The 23,920-nt window shown below is 44.2% G+C and overlaps 1 protein-coding gene across 5 annotated transcripts in view; it reads right to left on the bottom strand.

The window, feature by feature from the left end:
- NUP214 (nucleoporin 214) overlaps positions 1 to 23,920 on the bottom strand; it is a 102,190-nt gene that overhangs the window by 74,445 nt on the left and 3,825 nt on the right. For 3 of the 5 annotated variants that reach the window (XM_013058628.2, XM_013058630.2, XM_013058631.2), the window contains exons 3-17: positions 23,735 to 23,886; positions 22,700 to 22,898; positions 21,969 to 22,039; positions 20,807 to 20,870; positions 20,241 to 20,344; positions 18,011 to 18,117; positions 17,016 to 17,082; positions 13,796 to 13,922; positions 12,600 to 12,761; positions 8,666 to 9,107; positions 6,822 to 6,994; positions 5,049 to 5,146; positions 1,613 to 1,699; positions 1,280 to 1,429; positions 179 to 337 (exon numbers count right to left, since the gene is read on the bottom strand). In XM_013058628.2, the coding sequence (XP_012914082.1) occupies positions 179 to 337; positions 1,280 to 1,429; positions 1,613 to 1,699; positions 5,049 to 5,146; positions 6,822 to 6,994; positions 8,666 to 9,107; positions 12,600 to 12,761; positions 13,796 to 13,922; positions 17,016 to 17,082; positions 18,011 to 18,117; positions 20,241 to 20,344; positions 20,807 to 20,870; positions 21,969 to 22,039; positions 22,700 to 22,898; positions 23,735 to 23,886 (2,162 nt within the window). The remainder of the gene's footprint in view (positions 1 to 178; positions 338 to 1,279; positions 1,430 to 1,612; positions 1,700 to 5,048; positions 5,147 to 6,821; positions 6,995 to 8,665; positions 9,108 to 12,599; positions 12,762 to 13,795; positions 13,923 to 17,015; positions 17,083 to 18,010; positions 18,118 to 20,240; positions 20,345 to 20,806; positions 20,871 to 21,968; positions 22,040 to 22,699; positions 22,899 to 23,734; positions 23,887 to 23,920) is intronic. The other 2 variants (XM_045082610.1, XM_013058629.2) reach the window with 2 other exon arrangements.

The following is a 23,920-nucleotide window of genomic DNA, read 5'->3' as shown; positions in this document are numbered from 1 at the left end:
ATGAAGTGGAAAAGTGCTCTTTTCTTTGTCACAACCAAGGACATCTATGGAAAGCGGGCAAATTATTCACAGAAAATCAACAACATCCGAAGGGCAGGCCCCTGATTTAAGACCTCACAAGGGAGAATGACTTGCAGGAGTTGGTTTTAAACCTCTCACTTGGGCTGGATCCTCCTACCTGGAGCTGGGCTTCACTCTTGGGGTCCAGGGGTCTCTTATAGAGCAAGTGCAGATACCCAGAGTCGCAATCCCTCTCGTTTTGTTCCCTGGCTTCTTCCACACCAGCAAAGCCCTCAAGTAAAGTTGTTTTCAGGGTACTGATGTCTCCATGGAGAGACTAGAAAAGATACAAGGGCCATACTGAGAGAAAGTGTTTGTTTCCGAGAAACAAACCTTTCCGTCTGGATCAAGGACAACTACTTGGTGTTTCTCCAATAGCTTACATGATGCACCTGTGAGTCTACAAAAAGAAAGTCAGTATTTGAAAAGAAAAATACAAACATTCACTTTCTGAAGTTTTTTTTTTTTCTTCCTCACTGAAAAACCACATATTCCACTGACCAGAAACTCAAAGAGTAAGAAAAGCTACTGGTTTTTCCTACAGTCCCACTACCCGAAGACAATCACTGCCGACAGCCTGGAGAACTGGTCTCTTTCCAGGGACAGTTTTCAGAGCAGGGCTCTGGAGGCAGACGGTCAGGGACTGGCACATGGTAACTGGGTAGCTTTGGGCCAATGCTTTCACCTGTCTATACTGCAGCTTCCTAACTTGCAAGAGAGAGCAATAGCACCTACCAAACAGGATGGTCTGAGGAGTCTGCAAGATAACACGGTGCCTGGCACGTGGTAAGCAGTAGTAACAGTAACACAGTAAATACCATTAACAATAAATACATGGTATTTTTATACCATATACGCTCTTAAACCTAACCCTTTACCATAATCTAATAATTTATTATAAACTATGGTCAATTTTCAAATATACCTAAACTAGTAACTGTAAGAGACTTTTATAGAGTGGCTGGTATGGGTCAGTGGGGTAGAAACTATAATTAGTCCATGTTCTGTATGAAAAAACGAAAACCTAGAGTAGCTACATTAACTTGCCTAAAGTCACATAATTTGTTAAGTGCTGAAGACAGGATCTGAACTTGGGCATTCCTAGGTAAACTACTCATCCTTCTTAAAAAAACAACACTGGAGCCCCTGAAGAATGGAGTGCTGGGGGAGCGACTTTGAAAGCACAATTCAAATCAGGAAGAACATCACAAGCCCAGACCTCCGTGGTCTCCTTGATCTCTAAGAGAAAGGTGTGCAGGTCATCGGACTCCATCCGCAGCATCTTCATCTCCTCCAAATTACCCACTTGGAAACAGGCTTTGGAAGTCCGGGCTTTCAGTTCTCCCAACTCCTTCTGAAAGTGCGCGATCTACAGGAGCCAGAAAAGAGGAAGGGCTGAACTCACAGCTCCCAGGCCCTCACAGCACGAGGCCCCAGGGTGCACTATGGCCAAATGCCAGAACAAAACAGTCATGCACAGGTATGCACTCAGAGTCACTCCAGTCTCATGGTCAGGGCTACTTCTGGAAAAAATCTGCAGGAAGGACTTTACCTCCTCCCCGATTCCAGCCATCACGGGATCTGACTCTTTCCACTGGTGTCCCTGCTTCTCTGCAACGGGAGGCTGAAGTGATTTCGCCTGCAATGGAAAGCACAAGGTTGACAGACACACCCCCAGCCCGTGTTGAAGCAGCAGCTTCACAATACAGTCACTGCTCCCTCGCTCCTTCTTTCGAACCCACACTGAGCGAGTACCTACTTGCTGTAAGGCATGTTCTAGACGGTGGAGAGAGGCGAACAGGACAAAATAGGTCTCTGCTCTGCTGGTCCTTACCTTCTACCAACACTAAGCTGTAAACCAGCCAGATCATTTTAGCTGCGGACAGTGACAGGACAAAAGTAAACAGGAACCTAAGAAGAGAAAGGGGGCACGAGTGGAGAGGAGGGGGCCTGGAAAACCCTCACTGAGCACAGTCACTGAACTGAGTCCTGAGATAAAGCAGAAAGCTACAGAAAGTTCTAGGGGAAGCACCTGCCAGGCAGCAAGAAGAGCAGGTGGAGAACGCGAGGCAGGAAAGAGCTCCGGCACGGTGGGGGCCGAGAGAGAGAGGAGACGTGGGCCGGGAAAGTCAGGGAGGGAAAGGGCTGGGCAGGTCGTGTACGACTAAACTAAGGAGTCTGGGTATGTTTCTAAGGGTGCTGGAAAACTACTGTTGGAGCTCTGGGAGACTTTGTTCTTTGATTTAGGATTTTAAAAGATCTCTCTTGCTGCTAAATCAAGCAGAGATGTCAGTGAGAGGGAGAAGAAAGAGGGAAACCAGGCAGGAGGGTAACGAGGCAAGAGATGACAATGGTCTGAAATATGACGTCCACGGGGACAACGGCTGTGGGTTCATGCCACACACATGACACATCAGCGTACAGCTGACAAGATCTTCTGCTAGTAAGGATTAGGGGGAGCTTCTGTTAAGTAGCGGGATCCAGAATGCCTTCTGGGTTTGGGGCTTGAGCATACCACCTGGAACAGGTTCTTAAGGAGACAGAAATCAAGAGTTCTGCTGTAGAGACATTGTAACTTGAGATGGCTTTTAGATTATTTGATACCTACAGCAATTACCATATAGAGGATTTGTAGACTGCATAAGCAACCATTAAAACAGCAAACACTGAGGGCATCTGGGTGGCTCAGTGGGTTAAACCTCTGCCTTTGGCTCAGGTCATGATCTCAGGGTCCTGGGATTGAGCCCCATATCAGGCTCTCTGCTCAGCGGGGAGCCTCCTTCCCCCTCTCTGCCTGCCTCTCTGCCTGCTTGTGATCTCTCTCTCTCTCTCTCTATTAAATAACTAAATAAAATCTTTAAAAAAAAAATGAAAAACAAAAAACAGCAAACATTGATCTAACAAATACCATGTGTTGTGCACCAAGCCAAAAGCTAGACCTGTAAGCTGGGTATTTACTGTGTGCCCTGCGGGGTCCATGCTGAGGGCAGGAATAAGGTCAATTGGCAAAGAGAAGGAAAAACCATGACTCTGGTCTCCAGGGCACACAAATCAAGTGGGAAAGTGACATAAAACTCTCCTAAAGTTAAATCGTAGTAATAAACTGAGATGATAAATTGTAAATCTAAATATGAAAAGAAAATAATAAAGCTTTTAGAAAAACACAGGAATATATCTTTTTGACCCCTTGGAACCAGAAATAATTTCTAAAACAGAATACAAAAAGCACTCATCATAAAAGAAAAGGTGGTATACTGAACTATATTAAAAACTTGCCACCAGGGGCTCCTGGGTGGCTCAGTGGGTTAAAGCCTCTGCCTCTGGCTCAGGTCTTGATCGCAGCGTCCTGGGATCGAGCCCAGCATCGGGCTCTCTACTCAGCAGGGAGCCTGCTTCCTCCTCTCTCTCTGCCTGCCTCTCTGCCTACTTGTGATCTCTGTCGGATAAATAAATAAAATCTTAAAAAAAAAAAACAAAAAAAAAACCTTGCCACCAAAAGACACCACGAGCAGAATGAAAAAGCAATTCACAGAGAAAGTATTTGTAGTACAAGGAACTCTGACAGAAATCTGTAAGAAGACAGAAAACCACATAGAAAAAAAGATTAAAGACTTGAGAACAGACACCTCATTAAAGAAGATAGTCAAATGGCCAAAATCACATGGAAAAAAGGTTGAATTTAGTGGTCACCAGGGAAATACTAATTAAAACTGCAAAATATAACAATAAGAAATGAAAAATCGCAGGACCAATGAGGATATGGAACAGCTGACTCTCTTATATTCCCGGTGGGCATTTACTGAAAAGAAATATACACGTGTATCCTGTGGCCCAGCAATTCCACTCCTCAGCAGACACCCAACAGAAATGCATATATATGTTCACCCCCAGACCTTGACCTCAACTAGCATGCTCACAACAATGCTATTCGCAGTAACTTCAACCTGGAAGCTCTTCAGATGTCTGTCAGGTAGGATAAATACTTGTCGTATAGCCACCCCATGAATTCCACACGGCCACAATGATACGGATCAATCTCACGAACATAATGTTGAGCCAAACTGCCTGATACAAGAAAACACCATGTGATTCCATTTTAGAGAAGGTATGAACTGGCCAAACTAAGCTCCGCTGTCAGAAATCATAGCAGGGGGCCTACTTCGGCAAGGGGAATAATTAAAAAGGGCACATGTAAGGGAGAATTCTGGGGTCCTGGTAATGGTGCCATTTCCTTTTTTTCCTTTTTCTTTCTTTCTTTCTTTTTTTTTTTTTTTTTTAAAGATTTTACTTATTTATTTGACAGAGAAAGATCACAAGTAGGCAAAGAGGCAGACAGAGAGAGATGGGGGTGGGGGCGGGAAGCAGGCCCCTGCTGAGCAGACAGCCCAATGCTGGGCTCAATCCCAGGACCCTGAGATCATGACCTGAGCTGAAGGCAGAGGCTTAACCCACTGAGCCACCCAGGCGCCCCATAATGTGCTATTTCTTGATCTGAGGTGAGTGTTGTTACCAAGGCGTATTCAGCTGCTACACGGAAATACTTTTTTACCCATGTGTATTACATGCCAATAAAAAAGTTAAGTAAAATAAACTGAAATGTTATGGATAAACTGAGATGTTATGGAAAGCACAGAAGACGGAACTGGATAGATTTCTCAGTTATTTTGGGAATGAGAGGGAAAAAAACAGGCCCTACAGTCTTTTCAGAGAGAGAGAGAGAGAGAGAATACACCAAAGTCATCAGCACAGCACAACAAGCTCAGGAACCAGCAGAGAAAACAGCGCTAAGACTCTGGGGCTGAGAGAAATGGCATTTAGGAGCAAACATTACAAACGTTCCAAGCTCCGACTTCAGTAACTCCCACCACATAGCTCGAAGTACTATTTCAAAGGCATAAATTCTAAACCACGAAAACCTACTTTAAAAAGAGCACGCATGATGGGACAGTAGATGAACACACACCACGATAAGCCGGGTTTGAACATACCTGGGGAGAGCCTGACTTGGCCAGTGGAGGGGTTATCCTGGGCGACTTCTGCACCATGGAGGGCACGGGGCCTGGGCTGCCCTGAGTAGACCGCCCTGCTGGAATAAGAGGTCAGTGAAAACAGAGAGCATTTCTTGCCTCCCAGCACAGGTGTCCTTCCCTCAAATCTAAAAAAGCAAGCGTCTCGGTGTCCCTGGCCTCCCTTCCATGATTTATGTTACCAAGAGCAGCATCCAGCTTGTCAGGACTGATCCAAGATCATGAAAAAACACAAAATACATTTTTAGATGTGAAACTCTATTTTATAAAGCAGATAAAACTGGAAAGTCTCTGATAGTAGCAGGTACGTGCATTTTTGTGCAGGCCCCAGAGGCTGGCCATTCGGCCCATCTTTACTCCCCAGAGACTCCTATTGCACATCTGGAAACTGGGTACAACGTGCAAATAATCCCATTACCTTGTAAGAACTCACATGATCTTCAGGACCCTCCTGGAAGCTTCTAGAAAAAGGCTTGCTTTTTTTGCACATTAGAATCACCTAGGGAGCTTTTAAAAAAAACAACTATACCAGAAACTCATACCCAAACCTCACCTCCAGAGAGCCTGATTGACCTATTAGGGATAGGATACCCCAGGGAGTCTAGAATGCCACTGGATTTATAATCCAATAACCCAGGACCCTCCAAACCGTAAGAATTAAATAATGGCAATGGGGTGGGGGGTGGAGATCCTGGCAGTGAGCAGTGGAAATGGAGACCATGTATGCACATCACAGTTCAAGTTTCCTCTCCTATACTGAAAACAGATATGAAAAGACTAAGGCAAGACTTCCCAAACTACTGGCCTGACCTCTCCACGAATGTCAATGCTGAGAAAGATGAGAATGGCAAAGGAATATTTGACACTGAGACTAAAGAGAAAAAACTGGAATAGAATATGTGGTCCTTGACTGGAGGGAAAAAAACCAGAAAGAACATTATTGGGACAACCGTGCAAGTGTCAATATGGGCTACAGATTAGATTATGGTTAATTTCCTGAGTGTGAAAACATATCACGTAACCCTGTATTTAAGAGATATGTGCTTACGTGTTTAGGGGTGAAGTCTCTGTGATTAACTCTCAAATATTTTAATGAAAAAAAATGTATGCTAAGAAGACACAAAGCAAACGGTGCAGAATGTTACCAAGTGTTGTCTTGGCGGAGGGCACACTCATTGTTACATAGTTTACACAATCTTTCTGCAGGTATGAAAAAAGGCTGGGGACGTTTGCTCATAGAGCTATACTATGCACTTGGATCCAACTTGGTTATACGAACTATTTCCACTTATAATCATCATTTATTAGAGATTCACTCACAGTAGGGCTGAGTGTGAAAATCACAGTCAGCCATCAGAAGCAATAAGCCTATGAGTACTGCAGGCCTTCCCTCGTCTATGGAACTTTCCTAACTGTTCTATAACTGCCCTTCACGTAGGGCAGGCTGCACGTGAAGAAAGATGGCACCCAACAAGAGACTTCCTTTTGAATCATCAGGTACGCTTAGCTCCATGAGAAATGTCGGGAGAGCCAAGTGTGGCAGCACCCAGGCTGCGGCAATCCTCACAGCCGAGAATACCGAGAGCACGACTGTCAGAGCTCACCAGCATGAGACACAGGAAGCAAGAACAAATGGGTCTCATCTGACTACGGGGGCGAGGGTTCCTAACAACTGAAACACGCAGATGCAGGAACTCAGAGCTGAGCTCTGGAGCAGTTTGCTTAAAATCATACCTGATGCCGAGGGAGAGACCGAGGACTTTGACACGGAGCTGGGCGGTGCTGAGAGGGGCGTGGGGTGGCTGAGGGGTCCAGAAGTAGCCGGCTTGGTGGCAGAGGGGAACGGCAATGTCGCGGGCACACCCTGGGAGCTGATGGCAGGAGTGGAGGGAGCCATGGCAGTGAACCTGAAACGGCAGCCCGACTGCTTGAGGAGCGCCCGCGCTGAGGCCCCTTCACGCTGGTCGTGAACAATGCCACGGAGGGGACTTACTGCTCCTGTGCTTTTGCCTTCGTGAGACAGAAACATTTAGCTATTTCTTACAAAAGGTGAACGCTGCCAAGGAAACATTTGATCTTATCTTCTGTATACTGAGGAGTAAACTACTCCATGAAAATAACGAGACCTAACATGAAGGAGAAGTGAAATTATGAAATATTTTTCTTTTATCAAGACAAGTGAAAAAAAAAAAAGGAGGCGGGGGCTCCAATAAACTTACGGAGAGGCTAGCATTGTCCTTCTGCTGAGGAAATCACTGAGAACTCACTTCGGGGCGCTCACCCCTCTGGGGAGTGAGAAAGGCAGAGGGGAGCAGATCACCGTCTTTGGGATGTTCATGGTCATGGAAAGTTAAGTTTCACCTACAGAGCAAAAGCCTAGAAACAATCTAAACGTCCAGTGTGAGCTGACTGGCCAGGGACATTTCAGTGAGACTACAAAGTGGATTCCAGGCAGCCGTTAGAATGAGGTGGCTGTGTGACCATGGCAGCAGCGGGGATGACAGCCAGTACTGCCTCCGGGGCAAGGGGAGCCAGCAGAGGGGAGCGCGGGCAAGCTGGGATCGCTTCCCGCAGGCGTGCACGCTAGCGGGGAGAACTCGAGCAGCAGATAAAGTGGTAAAAAAATGCGATCTGAGGGAGTCGGCAGGAGCCCCACAGGGAAGAAAGCGAGGACCATGTTATGGAGTCTGGACTGTCCTGGAACAGCACTGAAAGGCCCCTGAGGACCATCGGGCAGGAGAGTCACCTGATACAGGGACAACTTCACAGACCACCGTGGTGGCTATCACGAAGTGCCTCAGAGAGTAAAGGGGAAAAGGACCACAAGAGATTCATTCCCCTCCTAGGACATATATTCCTTATTGCTTCACTTTTTTAAAAATAAGGAATATCGGGGCACCTGGGTGGCTCAGTGGGTTAAGCCTCTGCCTTCGGCTCAGGTCATGATCTCAGGGTCCTGGGATCGAGTCCTGCATCGGGCTCTCTGCTCAGCAGGGAGCCTGCTTCCCTCTCTCTCTCTCTCTCTGCCTGCCTCTCTGCCTACTTGTGATCTCTCTCTGTCAAATAAAAAAAAAAAAAAAAGGAATATCAGGTCGCCTGGATGGCTAAGCTGGTTGAGCATCTGACTCTTGATTTCAGCTCAGGTCATGATGTCGGGGTCATGGGATCGAGCCCCGCAGGGGGATCCGTGCTGGGCATGGAGCCTGTGTGGGATTCCCCCTCCCTCTGCACAGGTGCTCTCCCTCTCAAAGTAAATAAATAAATTAATTAAATAATGAGTAAAAATAAGGAGGATCTCCTACATTTTAAATCTAAAAAAGCAAAAACAAGCATATAAATATAAACCTCTTATGATTAAAAAAAATTCTAAGAAACTCTTCTGGACTCCAACCACTGATTAAACACAAACATTTTACGTTGTTTAAATTCTTACCACTTGCCATTATTACTTTGGAAGGCAGGAAAAAAGAGAAAATCTAATTTTAACTTCACTCACAATAACTCAATTTCCAGCTACTAACATGTGATATTTCTACTCATGCCACCAAAGCAGCAGACTTTCTTCAAGTGTTACTTACTTCTCACTAAGGTTGACCTTGACCACTGAGGGTGGTAAGGCGGTCTTCAGTCCTATGTTTGGAGCAGACGCACTTGACATCGGCGTGCTTTCCAGGGGAGGCTTAAAACCCAAGGCTCCAAAGGAGAACGAGGCTGCGGATGGCGTCATGGGAGAGGCTCCAGGGGTGGGCGCTAGGGAGGCTTGAGAGGAAGGGAAAGAGAAGATGGACGCGCCCGAGCCACTGGAACACGGCGGGGGCTCCCCTGGGCCAGCAGCAGATGACCTCAAGGAAGACGGGCCGAAGGAGAACACAGAAGGAGCTCCGACAGCAGAAGGCAGAGAGAAGGTGGAGGGCGGAGCAGACAGTGATGAAGGTGGACCTGGTGGGCCCGGGGCTGCGGGGGCTGGCGCGTCGAGCTTCTGCGGCGCTGGAGACGAGGTTGGGGTAGTGGGAGTACTCCCTGTGGTGAACAAAATGGAGAAAACGGGAGAAGTTAGCGCAGTAACAACGGACGTCCACGTGACAGAAAACAACTGAAAAGGGCTCGTGGCAGAAGGAAGCCAGAAAGAACAGTCCTAGTTTGCCAGGGGGGAAGAGGGGAGCCTGGGTGGCTCAGTCGGTTAAGTGTCTGCCTTCAGATCAGGTCATGATCTCAGGGTCCTGGGATCAAGCCCACACCAGGGTCCCTGCTCATCAGGGAGCCTGCCTCTCCCTCTCCTCTGCCTACTGCTCTGCCCACTTGTGCGCGCTCTCTCTCTCTCAATAAATAAATAAATAAATAAAATCTTGGGAAAAAAAGGGGGGGGGTAGTGGGATGGATGTGGACTTTCCACATGGTGAAATGGACAAAACTTTGAAGGAAAAAGAAGACATGAAAGACATTAGATTAATAGGACTTCACGGGCAGAATCAAAAAATGCATGTCTCAACGTTACAGTGAAAAAGAAACCATTCTGCAACATTTCACAGAAATCAGGGAAAAATTTTAATTCAGACCTCCACTTTGTAATAGTCACTAAAACCAATTCCAGATAAATTAAGGATGTCTACACATGCAGAAGCACATGTACGTGTACATCTCCAAACAAACGTGGCAAAAAGTGAAGAGTCACTAAAGAGCCTAATAACTTGAAATTTAGAAGTAACCAAAAGAAAAAAACCACAAAAGGAAAAGATTAAGATTTGACTGAATAAGGGGTGGCTGGGTGGCTCAGTGGGTTGAACCTATGCCTTCCACTCGGGTCATGATCCCAGGGTCCTGGGATCAAGCCCCGCATCGGGCTCTCTGCTCAGCGTGGAGCCTGCCTCCCCCTCTCTCTCTGCCTGCCTCTCTGCCTGCTTGTGATCTTGCTCTCTCTCTCTGTCAAATAAATAAAATCTTAAAAAAAAAAACAAAAAAAGATTTGACTGAGTAAAAATGGTTACATAACTTAAAGGTAAATGAACTAAGAAAACTCTGTGGCAAATGGTAATATGTTTTATATTTTTTTAAAAAGCTCATATAAATTGAGATGAAGAAATTTCAAGACTCTGATATAAGAACTTAATTCATAAAATACATTCAATCTGCCTCATCAAAGAAATGCAAATTAAAATGGCATATATTTTTATTGTCCTATAAATTATCAAAATTTAAATATGTATAATTCCTATGTTTGGAAGGGAAAAATGAACCTGAAACCTTTTACACCAGCAGGTACCTAAGTTAGCATAACATTTCAGAAAACACTTTGGCATTATGTCTCAAAAAATCCTAAGGAATGGACTTGGTAATCCCACTTCTAAGAATAAAGCCTAGAAGAATAACCTGAAACATGAAAAAGACATTTAACACAACCCAAATTCTAAAAGATGTTCAATGGAATAGTAAGCATTCTTTTAAATCAATCACAAAGATTACATAAGAAGCTAGAAACACAATTTAAATTAAAAGCATGAACACCAAAGATGTGTACAACAGGATTACAACTATGAAGAAAGATGTTTATGAAAAAAACACTAGAAGGGAAGAGCAGGTTTAAATATTTTTCTGTTTTCCAAAATTTCTATAAACATCTTAATTTGCCAAGTTCAGTAAGTCAATAAATAAGTAGGAAGCAATATTTTTTATAAATAAAGTTACTGGGTCTTGATTCTTCCAAAGGGTCTCAGCTGACAGTTTACCTTCACGATGTCAAAAATAAAGAAAGACTTAGGGTACAAGTATGAAAACACTTCTGAAAAAGAAGACCCCAGTAAACTGCCACTTTTATGGCAGGGTAAAAATGCTAGCAAATGTATTGTTCATACTTCCTTCGCACAATATGGAAGCAGTGACAAAGACACAAACATACAGATGTTCCTCAGTTCCACACACATTCAAAAGACCAATGTGAAACGTATATGCCAGACCCGAAAGAAATCAGGGGCATGTTCCTAACCGAAAATAGAATTGAACATATGAAAACCCCCTGCTCATTCAGCCCAGCATACGTGGAACTGTAGCGTGGAAATAGGCAGAACCATTAACGTTTCCCTGGACCGCTTTAGCTACAGTTGGCTGCCTACTTTCTCCCTTCCAAGGCTCTCTTCAGCTCATCTGAACTCGGCCGCCTCCTTTGGACCACGTGTGAGCGAAGACGGGGCTCTCTCTAGGAGTGGCGAAAAATAAAACTAGCCTCTCCGTGTGTTTGGGGGTTTGATGGGCTAGTTGCAAAGTCCCTCACACTGAACTGTGCTCAGAAACAAACATCATCCTGCAGGCTCCCAACCCCACAGGTGTACTGCTTGTGAACAGACAGACCGACCGTGCAAATGAGTGTAACTGGTGGTACTCAGGAGCGCTTAAAGTTAAAAAACAACTCGGAGGCCACACTGTGGGTGATGAGACACACCAGCACAAGACTAATACAGGGTCTGCCTGGTCCCTGTTTACTTCTTGGGCTCGCACTGCCAAACAGCAGGAGCCCAAGTGTCTCCACAGCTCTGTTTATGAATGACGCACTCTGCACTGGGAAGCAGAAAGAAAATACACTGTCAGCCTTACCCAAGCCAGCTGGTCAACATGCTTTTTCTTAGATAGAGAACTGGTCCCACCACACTTTTTTTTTTTTTTTTTTAAAGCCAGAGACAGCTACAGTCATGGAATTCAAAGAGAGAAGTGGTGATATTTTAAAATATGGAACAATCCTCTTTTAATGTTTTATATCTAGTTCTCGCAGGTGATACACTATCACTGAAAAATGTGGAAGTACAGATTAGCGTCTGCATGGGCACATTTATGTGTATAAAGACTCTGTACCAAAAATGTTGACTACGGCTACTGATGATGACTGATGGGCTCCGAAATGATTTTGTATTTTCTAATTTTCCTCCAAGAATCACATACTACTTAAGCAATATTTTCAAAGAGGAGGAAAAGAAACCTAAAGAAAATTAAATATAAACAAAAACAAAATCTCCATGTTCCCACCAACCAGATAAAACCACTATTTAGATTTTAATATGCACCTTTCTAGTATTTTCCCTATGTACACATTTTTTTCTCATGCAAAAACAATAAAAAAGTATACAGTGCATTTTCATGATACATTCCATAAGTGCTTTGTCAATGAATGTGACATTCGTAAGTTACACGGCATTCAGCGCATGCATGTACAATCCCTTCGGACCGCAATGTCTGTAGGATTCAGACCAGAGAACACAGGGTGCTGTAAAAGGACACTGCTGCTAGACGACCTGATGGGATCCATCTGGCTGGACTTCCTTTTCCCTAAAGTAAAGGTTGGAAAAAAAAGCTTGTGGGATGCAAGAATGTGCGTATGCTCAAGGAAAAGTTAGTCCCAGCCTCATTAAGACAGACTGGCCCAATGAAGAGGACCACTGTGCATCCCTACACAGTGTTCATCCTTGGCAACGGTCCGGAACAAGCCCCTGGTATTCCCTCTGTGCCAGAGCAGGAAGAGGCACGTACCTGATGACTTGGATTGTCGCTCTCCTTCTAATGAGAGCCTCTCTGGCGTCTTCATGAGGGACCTAACCCCAGGATTTTGATTGATCATATAAAATGGACAAAGCACACCATCTGTTGAAAGTAACATAAGAACTGGAGCAGGTGGGAGAGTCTTCTCATCATCTGTTAAAAAAAGAAAGTGCAAGTGAAAAAAGAGCCAGGCCATCAAGTGACTGGTGGGAAGAGAAAGACCGCCCCGAGCGAGAAGGCGAGTAGCAGACTCATCCCCACGGTAGTTCAAGTCCATTTGTTCTGATTCTCACCCGAGTAGCCTCGGGAGCACTGGCTCTAGAAAGAGAGCTCCTGCTGTTATGGACTGCCACCATCTTGCCAGACCCCACAGGGAAGCTCCAGCAGACTAAGGCAGCCGTGACTGTCCCTAAGCTCCCGCAAGTCTTACGAGTCTCTCACTGTTTAAGATGTTCCCCTGACTGAGACAGGCATGTCTACAAGAGGCCTGGCCTAGCAGAAAAGCGACACTTAGCAAAACACACAGAAGGACACAGAGAAGTGAATCAAACTACCTTATATTCATTCACAATTGAATCCTAACATGTGTTTTGTCAATTAAGACTGAAGAGAATCAGTGTAAGTGAACTAAGGAGACCCAATAACCTGCCCAGGGAAAGGACAGGAAGGAACTTAGTGGTGCTCACGAGGACACCACTCTACACTGAAGCACCGAAGAGCAGAGACTCCGTGTTCTGTGGCACGTGTGCAGCCCTGCCACCCTCCAGCAGGGAGAAGACACACTCAGGCCCACTTTGGAAGCCAAGTGCTTGAGGTCCCCATTCTCTGACCCATGTCTTCACACTAAAAACTGCTATGCAGGACTGGACGAGGGTGCTGCTGTTCCTGTGCAAAACCACCGGGGAATGAGACCCCTGTTCTAGATTTCACCCATATGCGAAAGCACATACAGATATGTGCGCGTGCACGCACACACACAGACTGGCTTTTGTCTTATCGATAAATGTCCATCAAGTTAATCTCAAGTCGTCAAGACATACTCTCTATCATTCTTCAAGTGGAAACGTGCTACAGAAGTTAAAAGCGCCCCGCGGGGTAGATTCTACCAGGAATACGACGAACTGGACTTAAATATCAACCATACTCAGAAGACCACGTCTGCATAAGCTGCATCGGGCCATACTTACTGATGGTGATTTCCACTTGGTTAGTATAGTCGATGGCAACTCCCACAGGCAGCGAGTCATCGCTCTTGTCTGTCACAGGCAGTTCAGCTCGACTAGAATCCTCCAGGAGCCAAGATTCCCAATTAATCTGGAAAAAAGTAGAAGATGAAAACGCTATGTTGGTTAGAGCTCTGCATTGGTTCTCCCATTGTACAAAGAGGAGAAAAGAAAAGACAAGTCACTGGGTTTAATGTGTTGACTCAACTCTGAAATCTGGGAAGATAGTCTAAAAGCCCCGAGCATCCTGGCACGTGAGGCGTTCATTTTCCAAATCAACCTATGTGCTCCTCATAGAACAAGTCCGTGCCTTGTGAATAAATCACCACTATCAGGAACACTTTCCGAGGTACCATCCACCCCAACTAGGGAGATTCCTAAAAATGGTGGATGAATCTAATACTTGCACCAACCAGTTATTAGCTGCTCCTCGAAATGTGGGACTGGTACCAGGAACTCGGGTTGACTGCTACCGTGGTCTTGAGCAGTGTGGCTTACAAAGCTGGCCAGGTGCCCTACGCTCACTTGTCCATGGAGAGAGTTACCCTTAGTTCTTGTCTTTCCAGATCTTGGCATCAGTTCCTCGCACAGGCCCCTCTTCCTGCCTTTGGGGTCCTTGAGAAACCACTAACTCTTTCCCATAAACTCCCCTTCTGCTTTTGTCTATGCTTGAATGGGCTGTATTCCTGCAAATAAATGATTTTTTAAAATCACTCTATTTACCTAACTTTCAGTGTGGACCAAAATTGGCCAGCATGAATCAAAAGGGAATAATGCTCCATGAATAACAGAAAATCAAAAAGCTGTTTACGAAAGGGAACATAATCACACCCATGACTTAGCTATACTGAGAGTAAGTTGACTTCAACTTTGAAAAACAAAACATAAACAAAATTGACTTCAACTTTGAAAAACCATCTAAAGACAAAATAAAAAAGACTTTATAATCACTATAGAACAGAATGCCAACGGTACCAGTTTCGATTTTGCAAAAGACAAGCCGCAGGTGGCAACAGCTGGGAGGTGGGGGTAGGTACACTCAAGGCAAGGGGGAGAAAGTAGTCCTCTCACAAAGCAGGTCAAGAGATACTGTGTATGGTGACACCATAAGAAATGAAGTAAAAAACATTACTTATAGATACAAAGGAAACCAACAGAAGGAACTACAATAGTGCTAGAACCTCTCTGAGAGGAAAGATAAGGATTTAAGGGCCATATGTGAGCTATATTCTCACCTGCCACATAGGTAATAAGGTCTAAAATCAATAATCACTGACTAGGGACGAAGCAGACCATTATTTATTTTTTTTAGAGGTGCAGAGAGGGAGAGGGAATCTTAAGCAGACTCCATGCCCAGCTCAGAGCTTTACATGGGGCGTGATCTCACAACCCTAAGATCATGACGTGAGCCAAAATTAAGAGTCAGGGCGCCTGGGTGGCTCAGTGGCTTAAAGCCTCTGTCATCGGCACAAGTCGTGATCCCAGGGTCCTGGGATCGAGCCCCACACCGGGCTCTCTGCTCAGTGGGGAGCCTGCTTCCCTTCCTCTCTGCCTGCCTCTCTGCCTACTGATCTCTGTCAGATAAATAAATAAAATCTTAAAAAAAAAAAATTAAGACTCAAACGCTTAACCAACTGAGAGATACGGAGGTAACCTTGAAAAGTAAAAATTTATGGGGCACCTGGGTGGCTCACTCAGTTAAGCATCTGCCTTTGGCTCAGGTCATGATCCCAGAATCCTGGGATGGAGCCCCGCATTGGGTTCCCTGCTCAGTGGGGAGCCTGTTTCTCCCTCTCCTCTGCCCTCCCCCCCACTCACACCCTACTCATGCTTCCTCCCCCTCTCTCTCATGTTCTCTCTCTCAAATAAATAAAAATTAAAAAAAAAAAAAAAAAGTAAAAATTGACAAGTTAAAAAAGGTCCCCTCTAAATAGGTTTGGATAAGGATGGGGTAGGGCAGCGTTGATCTTTTCATTTATAAGCGCTTTCTATTATTGGACTTTTTTAGCCACATGCATAAATCACCCTGATAGGAAACAAATATACAAGTATATTTTAAATGTTTCAGAACATAAAATAGTTGTGTTCTTAGAAAACCGTTACTAAAGACAATCTAAAACTTCACATCAGACCGCTGAACTCTGGCCTGTGACCCCAAAGTGGACCATCTTAGACACTAAGAAAGCCACGTACTTACAGTGGACTGCCTAGCCACCCAGAGAATGAGGGATAAATCCCGAATGGTTGGAGAGGCCTAAGTCTCTGTGTGGGGGTGCACACAACGTCTTTAAACTCAAGGCAGAGTTTTAAGAAGTTTCCCAGGGCCCCTAGGTGGGGCAGTCAGTTATACACCTGACTCTCGGTTTCAGCTGTCACGATCTTGAGATTGTGGGACGGACCCCTGCATAGGGCTCTGCACTCAGTGCTGAGTCGGCCTGAGTTTCTCCCTCTGTCCCTACCCCCTGCACTAATGCACATGCTCTCTCTCTCTAAGATAAATAAATAAATCTTAAAGAAAAAATAAAGGAAGAAAAACTTCCCTTTTATCAGATCCCTCTGTGGTCACCCTGCATAACCTACCCGGTTTGGAATGGCTTAGCACAGTCAGCTCAGCCCGACTCCAGTCAGCAAGGAGGAGAGAGTGCGAGAAAGGAGGCGGCGCTCACACACACAAGTGCTTTTAGCTCTCTGCTGGTTTTTCAAAGTGAACTACAAAGTATTGCTGCTTAGTCACAATTTGGTACGATCTGCATGTTTCTCTCCATTAATCAAGGATGGGTTAGAGGTGACTGATCAGAGGGGCAGATTCAAGCAACAGGAAGAAAATCAAGATGGTAAAACAGAACAAGGCAAAAAAACCCTCCTATACACCCAGATGTGCTCCTGGGGGAAGCTGATTATATCGTATATTTTTCCACAGATTGGGGGTGGATCTGGAAAGGACAGAAGGGTTTTTTATGACAGTGCAGGAGCTGCTGGGTCTGAAACCCACATCTGTCCAACGCGATATCCAAGCCACCTGGCCCAAAGCATTCTGTCACATCGGCCAAGTGTCAGCTTTGCTCTCACACAGAAACTCATCCAAACGGAGCAGGCTTCATCTAAACCTTCTCCATGAGTTAACTCTCTCCAGAATCTTTCTTAGAAAAGTACCCCAGAAAAGCGACCAAAGAGTGAAATTTACCTGATCTGCCTGTCGAGCAAGGATACTGACTTCTGTTGAAGCCGCAGACGCAGCCAGCACTAAATCCCTTAAAGGAAGAAAAGCAGAAGACCATTAAATTGAAGGTCAAAGACATGACAAGATCAAGTCAGAATTTCCAATAATCGACTACTCTCCAAACAGAATAATCCGGTAGAAGCTTTGCTTCTAGCTATCTATCTATCAAGGGAAAGCTTTCGCTCTCAGAGGAAAACTTTTTTTTTTTTTTAATTAACATATAATATTTTATTTGCCCCAGGGGTACATGTCTATGAATCTTCCGGCTTACACATTTCACAGCACTCCCCATAGCACATTCCCTCCCCAATGTCCATCACCCAGCCACCCTCTCCCTACCCCCTCCACTCCCCAGCAACCCTCAGTTTGTTTCATGAGATTAAGTCTCTTAGGGTTTTTCTCCCTCCCAATCCCATCTTGTTTCATTTTTTTCCTCCCTATCCCCCATGACCCCTTGCCCTGCCTCTGTGAGAAATAACTTTAATATGTTCCTTAACTATCAATATTACCCTAAGTCTTCACTGGGGTTATTGAGAAAAGAGGGTTTTTAAGATTTTTAAGTATTCGATCTAGGTAATTTAAGATTGGGAAAACGGAATTAGTCAGAGAGGAATTATCCAGCATCAGAGGAAAATATGTTCAAGGGCATCTCAATTCTCCATTCTCCTTTCCTACAGAAAATAATTTTAGGGATGCCTGAGTGGCTCAGTCGATTGGGTGTGTGCCTCTGGCTCAGGTCATGATCCTGGGGTCCTGGGATCGAGTCCCACAGCCTGCTTCTCCCACAGCCTGCTTCTCCCACTCCCTCTGCTCCCCTAATCCTGCTCTCTTGCTCCTTCTGTCTCAAATAAATAAATAAAATCTTAAAGAAGAAAAGAAACAAATTGTGAAGTTGGAGCACAGCACTGTGGGCAGAGCCCGACCGAGAGGGAAGGCGGCCCTGCTGGCTCCCAGCTCACCACTCTTCGATGTGGCTGAGGTAGTAGTGGTGCTGCCGCTCGGTGCAGCTGCCATAGCAGGGCTCCATGAAGTTCACAAAGATCTCTGGGTGCTTTTCTTCCTTTTTCTACAAAAAATAGAAGGAGAACACATACAAAAAAAATCCCATGTGCAATTTTTCTTTAATGCTACACAGATAAGGATCTCGAAAAAGAAAATCACTTGTGTTTTATGAAAAAATTCCCTCAAAAACCTACGTCCGAACACACAACATACTAGAAAGGCAGAGGTGAGTAGCTGGGCAACTTGAATGCTGGCCACTGACCGAACTGGACTCCCAACTGCTTTGTCACTTTCTGGCCGTGGGACCGGCACGGAAGGATTGCTCAGCCTGTCTGATACAGTTTTCTCACATCTGTGGTGGGCCTGCTGAACCACTCCACAGGCTGTCTTAAATGTGGAACAAAATGATACATGTAAAGCCTCTAGACCAAGACATGGAACCTAAGAAAGAGTCCAGAAACGCTAGAGCTAATATTATCCCTGGGAATAGGAAATTTTTATAAGCTCTTGAAGTAAGGACCTCAATAAACATTATTTTGAAAGTTCAACATTATCAGGAACCCAAGACTTAATAAAAACAAGGCCCTTTTCTACATGTCACTGGCAAAGATTAAAAATGGTACCACTGCAGGGGCGCCTGGGTGGCTCAGTGGGTTAAAGCCTCTGCCTTCGGCTCAGGTCATGATCCCAGGGTCCTGGGATCGAGCCCCGCATCGGGCTCTCTGCTGAGCAGAGAGCCTGCTTCCTCCTCTCACTCTGCCTGCCTCTCTGCCTGCTTGTGATCTCTGTCTCTCAAATAAATAGAATCTTTAAAAAAAAAAAAAAAGGTACCACTGCAACTTGATACATGTGTGGGGCAACTGCTGGTGGGAGATATATAAACAGCCACAACTTTTGTAAAAGACGCTTTGGCAAAGCTCTGCATCTACCACTCAACCAAACTCATTCCTAGGTATTTATCCTAAAAAATAAACATAATTGCATAAAATGCACATCAAAGAACACATTGTGGTATTCCTTAGAACAGGAGAACACTGAAAACAACATGAGCATCCAACAGTGAAGGAAACAAGGAAATGATCTGCCCAAAAAGCCAGATATAGACTGTATTCACCGACTTAGAAAGATGCTCACAATTCCCCACTAAGTAAAACATGGTTGCAAGACAGAGTAACTCGTGCAACTCCCACTTTTGTTACATTTAGACATTTGTTTATGTATTTGTAAATTTTTTTTGGACTTTGAGAGCAAATAGTGATTTGAAAAGACAAGCTCTACCTCATTTGTTTTTTTTTAAATGCCCCTGCAATTTAGTAACATTTCATAGATCTTATTACTAATGTTCTTCCCGGTTTCCAAAATGACTCCTTCATTTCAAAATGACTTAGGTCATTCCACTCTCTGCTCCAACGGCTCCTTGAACACCCAATGCACACCTCACCTCTGTCCTCCGTCCCTTGTCGTCTTCTGCTTCGTCGTTCCCTCCCTCACCCTTCCCATTCCTTGCTCTACACTTACTCGCTAACTAGCACACTCATCAGAATGTCAGATCCACAAAAGCAAGGACTCTGCCAGGTCACCACTGTATAAAGCAGTGCCTGGCACGCTGCAGGCATCTGATAAACATCAGATAAACATAAATAGGTGAGAGAATTTTAAAAATCAAGATGTTGGAGCACCTGGGTGGCTCAGTCAATTGAGTGTCTGCCTTTGGCTCAGGTCATGATCCCAGGGTTCTGGGACTGAGCCCCACATTGGGCTCCCTGTTCAGCAGGGAGTCTGTTTCTCCCTTGCCTTCTGCCCCTCCCCCTCACTCGTGTTCTCTTTCACTCACTCTACTCTCACTCCCAGATAAAAAAATTCTTTTTAAATCTTAAAAAAAAAAATCAAGGTGTTTTCTTGTTTTCCTAAAATCTATCAGGTTAACAACTACCAGGACTCGCAGCTTCCAGTATAAGCAAAAGTTAACTTTTAGGATTATTTTTATCTTATGACTAAACAGGAGAACATGCTGTAAGCAGACACCATAATTTTGGCCCCCAGGCCAATGGTACAGCATTTAAGTTTTACACTTAAAGTTGTACTAACCCTACCAGCAAAAAAAAGAAACTGAACCCAAAGGCTTGAACTTTATTAGAGGATCTCTATGATTCTCAAAGGACAAAAATGTCCCTTTCGTACACATACCGGGAGGAGAGCCATCACCACATCTGGAGACGTTTCCAAGGTCCCATCTGCAGCAGCATATACGATTGTGAAGACGTAAGTGCCAATCCACAACACATCCAGAACTGAAACACACGAACTCTGATAAAGTATCTTATGTTTGGAGTAGCTCCTGTATGCTAAAAAATTAACAGCCCATGGATAAAAAAAACCCAGAGTGCTGTAGTTTTAACAAAGGTCCAGATTTCACTGACTAAACACAATTCACAAATACAAAGTATTCAAGAAGCCCAAATTCCTCCCAAAGTGATATTTTTTTTCTGGCAGATTACAATGAGGGCAAATTTTGAACAAATCCTAATAAAAAAATCAGGATCCATTTACTGTTATTTACCACAAGACAGAGGTATCTACCAGAGGATGACTGTTATGCTGAATTAATTAGCTAACTGTAATAATGGAAGTGTTCACACAGCAGGTGCTAACAGTTTCCTGAATGGGCATGTAGCCGCATCACACGATGTGAAATTTCTGCAATACTGTCATCGCATTAGAGGTCAACTCAGTAAGAAAAGCAGATGGGTTACCTCTGACAGGATGATCTGACTCATAAAACGGTGGGCAAGGGATGACTTTTTTTTCCTGCAAAGTCTGAAAGAGATTGGGGGGGGGGGGGTCAAATAAATAAACCTTAACCAATGAAACTCTGTCAAACCCAGCATGTTCCCCCCAGAAAGCACTGTGTTTCATCTTCCCAGCCAGGAGAGACTGAACGCTGGGAAGAGTGAATGACTACATCCAGGATCCTGCCCTCCTGAAATTTCCCACAAATGTGTTCAGGTGTAGAGAGAGAGGATGCTCAAGCCAGTACCGTGTATCTTAGCAAAGCCACCCACACTGACACAGCCAGCCTCCAGCACTGGAACAGAGAAGTAAGTTACGGTACATTTACACAGTGGACTACTATGCAGTCATTCAAAAGAATGAAGCGGTTCCATAGATAATACACTGGAAAAAAGACCCTGACAAAGTATGACGTTTAAGACAAAAAAAGACAAGAGAAAACCAATAAAACTAAGCCAATTATCTTCTGACAGGCTAATGCCCTAGAAGAATATGTACCAAATTTCATATAACAACTTTTTGCAATAACAAGAAATAAAACTTTAAGGTCAAACCCACACCACTACATTCCCTGCTTTACACCCACAGAGAACGGTCTCTAGAAGAGGAATGCACAGCAGCACAGTCCTTGGTACTGCCTGTAGACCCCTCCTTTCCATCCAGGCTTGAATGAACATACATGGATTCTTTTTTTTTTTTTTTCATACATGGATTCTTCGCCAATTTATACTGAAGAATATCTGTGACTATTATCTCAAGAAGACCCCCAGGAGAGGACGACAGAGTGACGGGGCATCCACTGTCGTGGGTGCCTATAGTTGGAGAAACTGACCTTTCAGATGGGCTCAGCTAACAGACAAATAGTATGGCAGATGTTTAGTAACACATCCATACACAGACCATATTGTATAAGCATCCAGAAAAGTCTGGAGGCTGTCACTAAATAAAACACAGAGCGTTTTAGAAGAGTTCCGCTCTTTCCTGCATTTGCTTGTTTACTGATGAATTTGTTGCAGGGAGCATAAATTACATCTAAACAGAAAAGAACACCAGTGAACCCCCAAACCATCCCAAAAAAACAGTGGGTAACTTAAGAAAAGGCCTGAAGTCCAAGGCAAGACTTACGGGAAGATACTGGACCACAGTTCCATTCTGCTTCCCCACTGCCAGCTGCTTTCCTTTGGGGCTCCAGCACACTGAGCAAAGAAGAAAATGCTGCCAGTTAAGAACCGAAGAGAATGGAGCACACCAGTGAGGTCTGTACTGAAACAGCCATATAATCACCACTTCATGATCCTCTGTCAGTCCATGGAAGGCTGTAGGATCATCCTTACTTGGCAAAATTAAAAAAAAAAAAAAAATCATTTTGACAATACAAACCAATTACAACTCATCACTAGGCCATTAAATCAACTTCTAAAAATGTTTTTTTCAATCAAGTGTCGTCCAGAAAGCTGGAAAGTACAGAAAACTCTATAATCTTTAAAGAAGAATAAAGGTTTTCAAGTATCAAGAAATCATTCTCTTACTCATACTCAGTATTTGTAGTGCTTTCCCCATGCTTTTCAGCGTACTCTCCACCGCTCTTGTGGATCCAGAAACAATCACTCTCAAAAACACATCTCTAAACCAGCTGTACCAAAATATCTCTTTCCCCAGAAAACCCACACACATTCAAGTTAAATCATGTCTGCTGCATGGCTTCAAACATTCACTACAGCCATAAACAATGCTCTCCACTTCTACCAGACCACTACACACAAAATGAAAAGCCCACTTGCGTTTATCTCCAGGAATTAATTTTTAAGTAGGTCACCATTACTGTATGTTACGGAGTGAAAGCCTTTATTACCCACCAGATGTTACGGCCACTGTGGAAGGGAGAGTCGCACACACTTTCACTGTTTCTGTGATTTGCAGGACAGCAATGCTGCCATCGGCCAGACAAACTGCCACCATGGAGGGAACGGTGGGGTTCCACTTCATATCGATCACCATGCCGCCTGCATCTTTCAAAAGCTTGTGATACGCAAATGGGCGTTTCTGCTGTTTGGCCTTTTAGAACAAATGCCCAGAAGCAAAAATAAATCGATAAATTAATAAACACATAGATATTTAATAGAGGAAAGTCATCGAACGTGCAAGTTTTCTCAAACTACAGTTCACTTTTCTCCATGACCAAAAATAAATGAGCTCTACACAACAGTCTATTTGTTGTAGACGATTTCAACACAACTCTGAAAAATTGCAATCAATTATCTGAGCACACTAGAGGGACTCCCAGCAGGGGAATACACAAATGCAAATTAATCAGTAAAGAGCAAATGTAACATTAAAATCTTGGCTCTGCTTCTTAATAGTGTTGGGTCCTTGGATGTTTAAATTCTTTGGGCCTGTCTCTCCACCTATAAAATGAAGATAATAGCACGTACTTTGTGAGGCCGTGATACGTATTGAGTGAGGACAAGGCATACAGAGCACAGGGCCTGGCAGACAGTCAGGATAAACACTCAAATTAGTGGCAGTTTTCATTATGAAACTGCTTGGAATGGAAGAACACTACCAGAAGTGGTCAGAGACCCAGGATGTAGGAATTTCTGACATTACTGTTAATTCTACAACCTTGGGCTAGCCACCTAAGGATCCCTGGGCTCCGGCTGTCTCATTTGTAAATGAAACAAAACACCCTGGGGCAGATGTTATGAAAGAATTTCTTGAAGTCCCTTTTATCTCAAGGATCTATGATCCTACAGTTAAGGATTTTCTTTTAAACCCATACTTCAATCTAGAAAATAACTCCAACGGTCAACCCAGAAAATTCTAGATTATGATTCAATACCAGAAGATCTTTTTAGGTCTCATGTTGACATTACAGTTTGCTGGTAGCTTACCTCATTTGAAAATGTGCGAACATCAAAAAAAGCGATAATGGAACCATATTCACTGGACATCATGCACACGGAGAGTGTGAGGTTATCACAGCTCAGGGCCAGGTGGTGTATCGGGAATTTCATAGGAACCAGCAAGCTTTGAACTTTATCAACTAAGAAAACATAAAAAAAGACAAAGCAGAAGCA

This window comes from Mustela putorius, unplaced genomic scaffold (assembly GCF_011764305.1).
Source record: "Mustela putorius furo isolate JIRA1106 unplaced genomic scaffold, ASM1176430v1.1 tig00000596_pilon_pilon_pilon, whole genome shotgun sequence".
Lineage (NCBI taxonomy): Eukaryota > Metazoa > Chordata > Mammalia > Carnivora > Mustelidae > Mustela > Mustela putorius.
The sequence above is the reverse complement of the archived record's forward strand: the minus strand, read 5'-3'. Positions and strand labels throughout refer to the sequence as shown.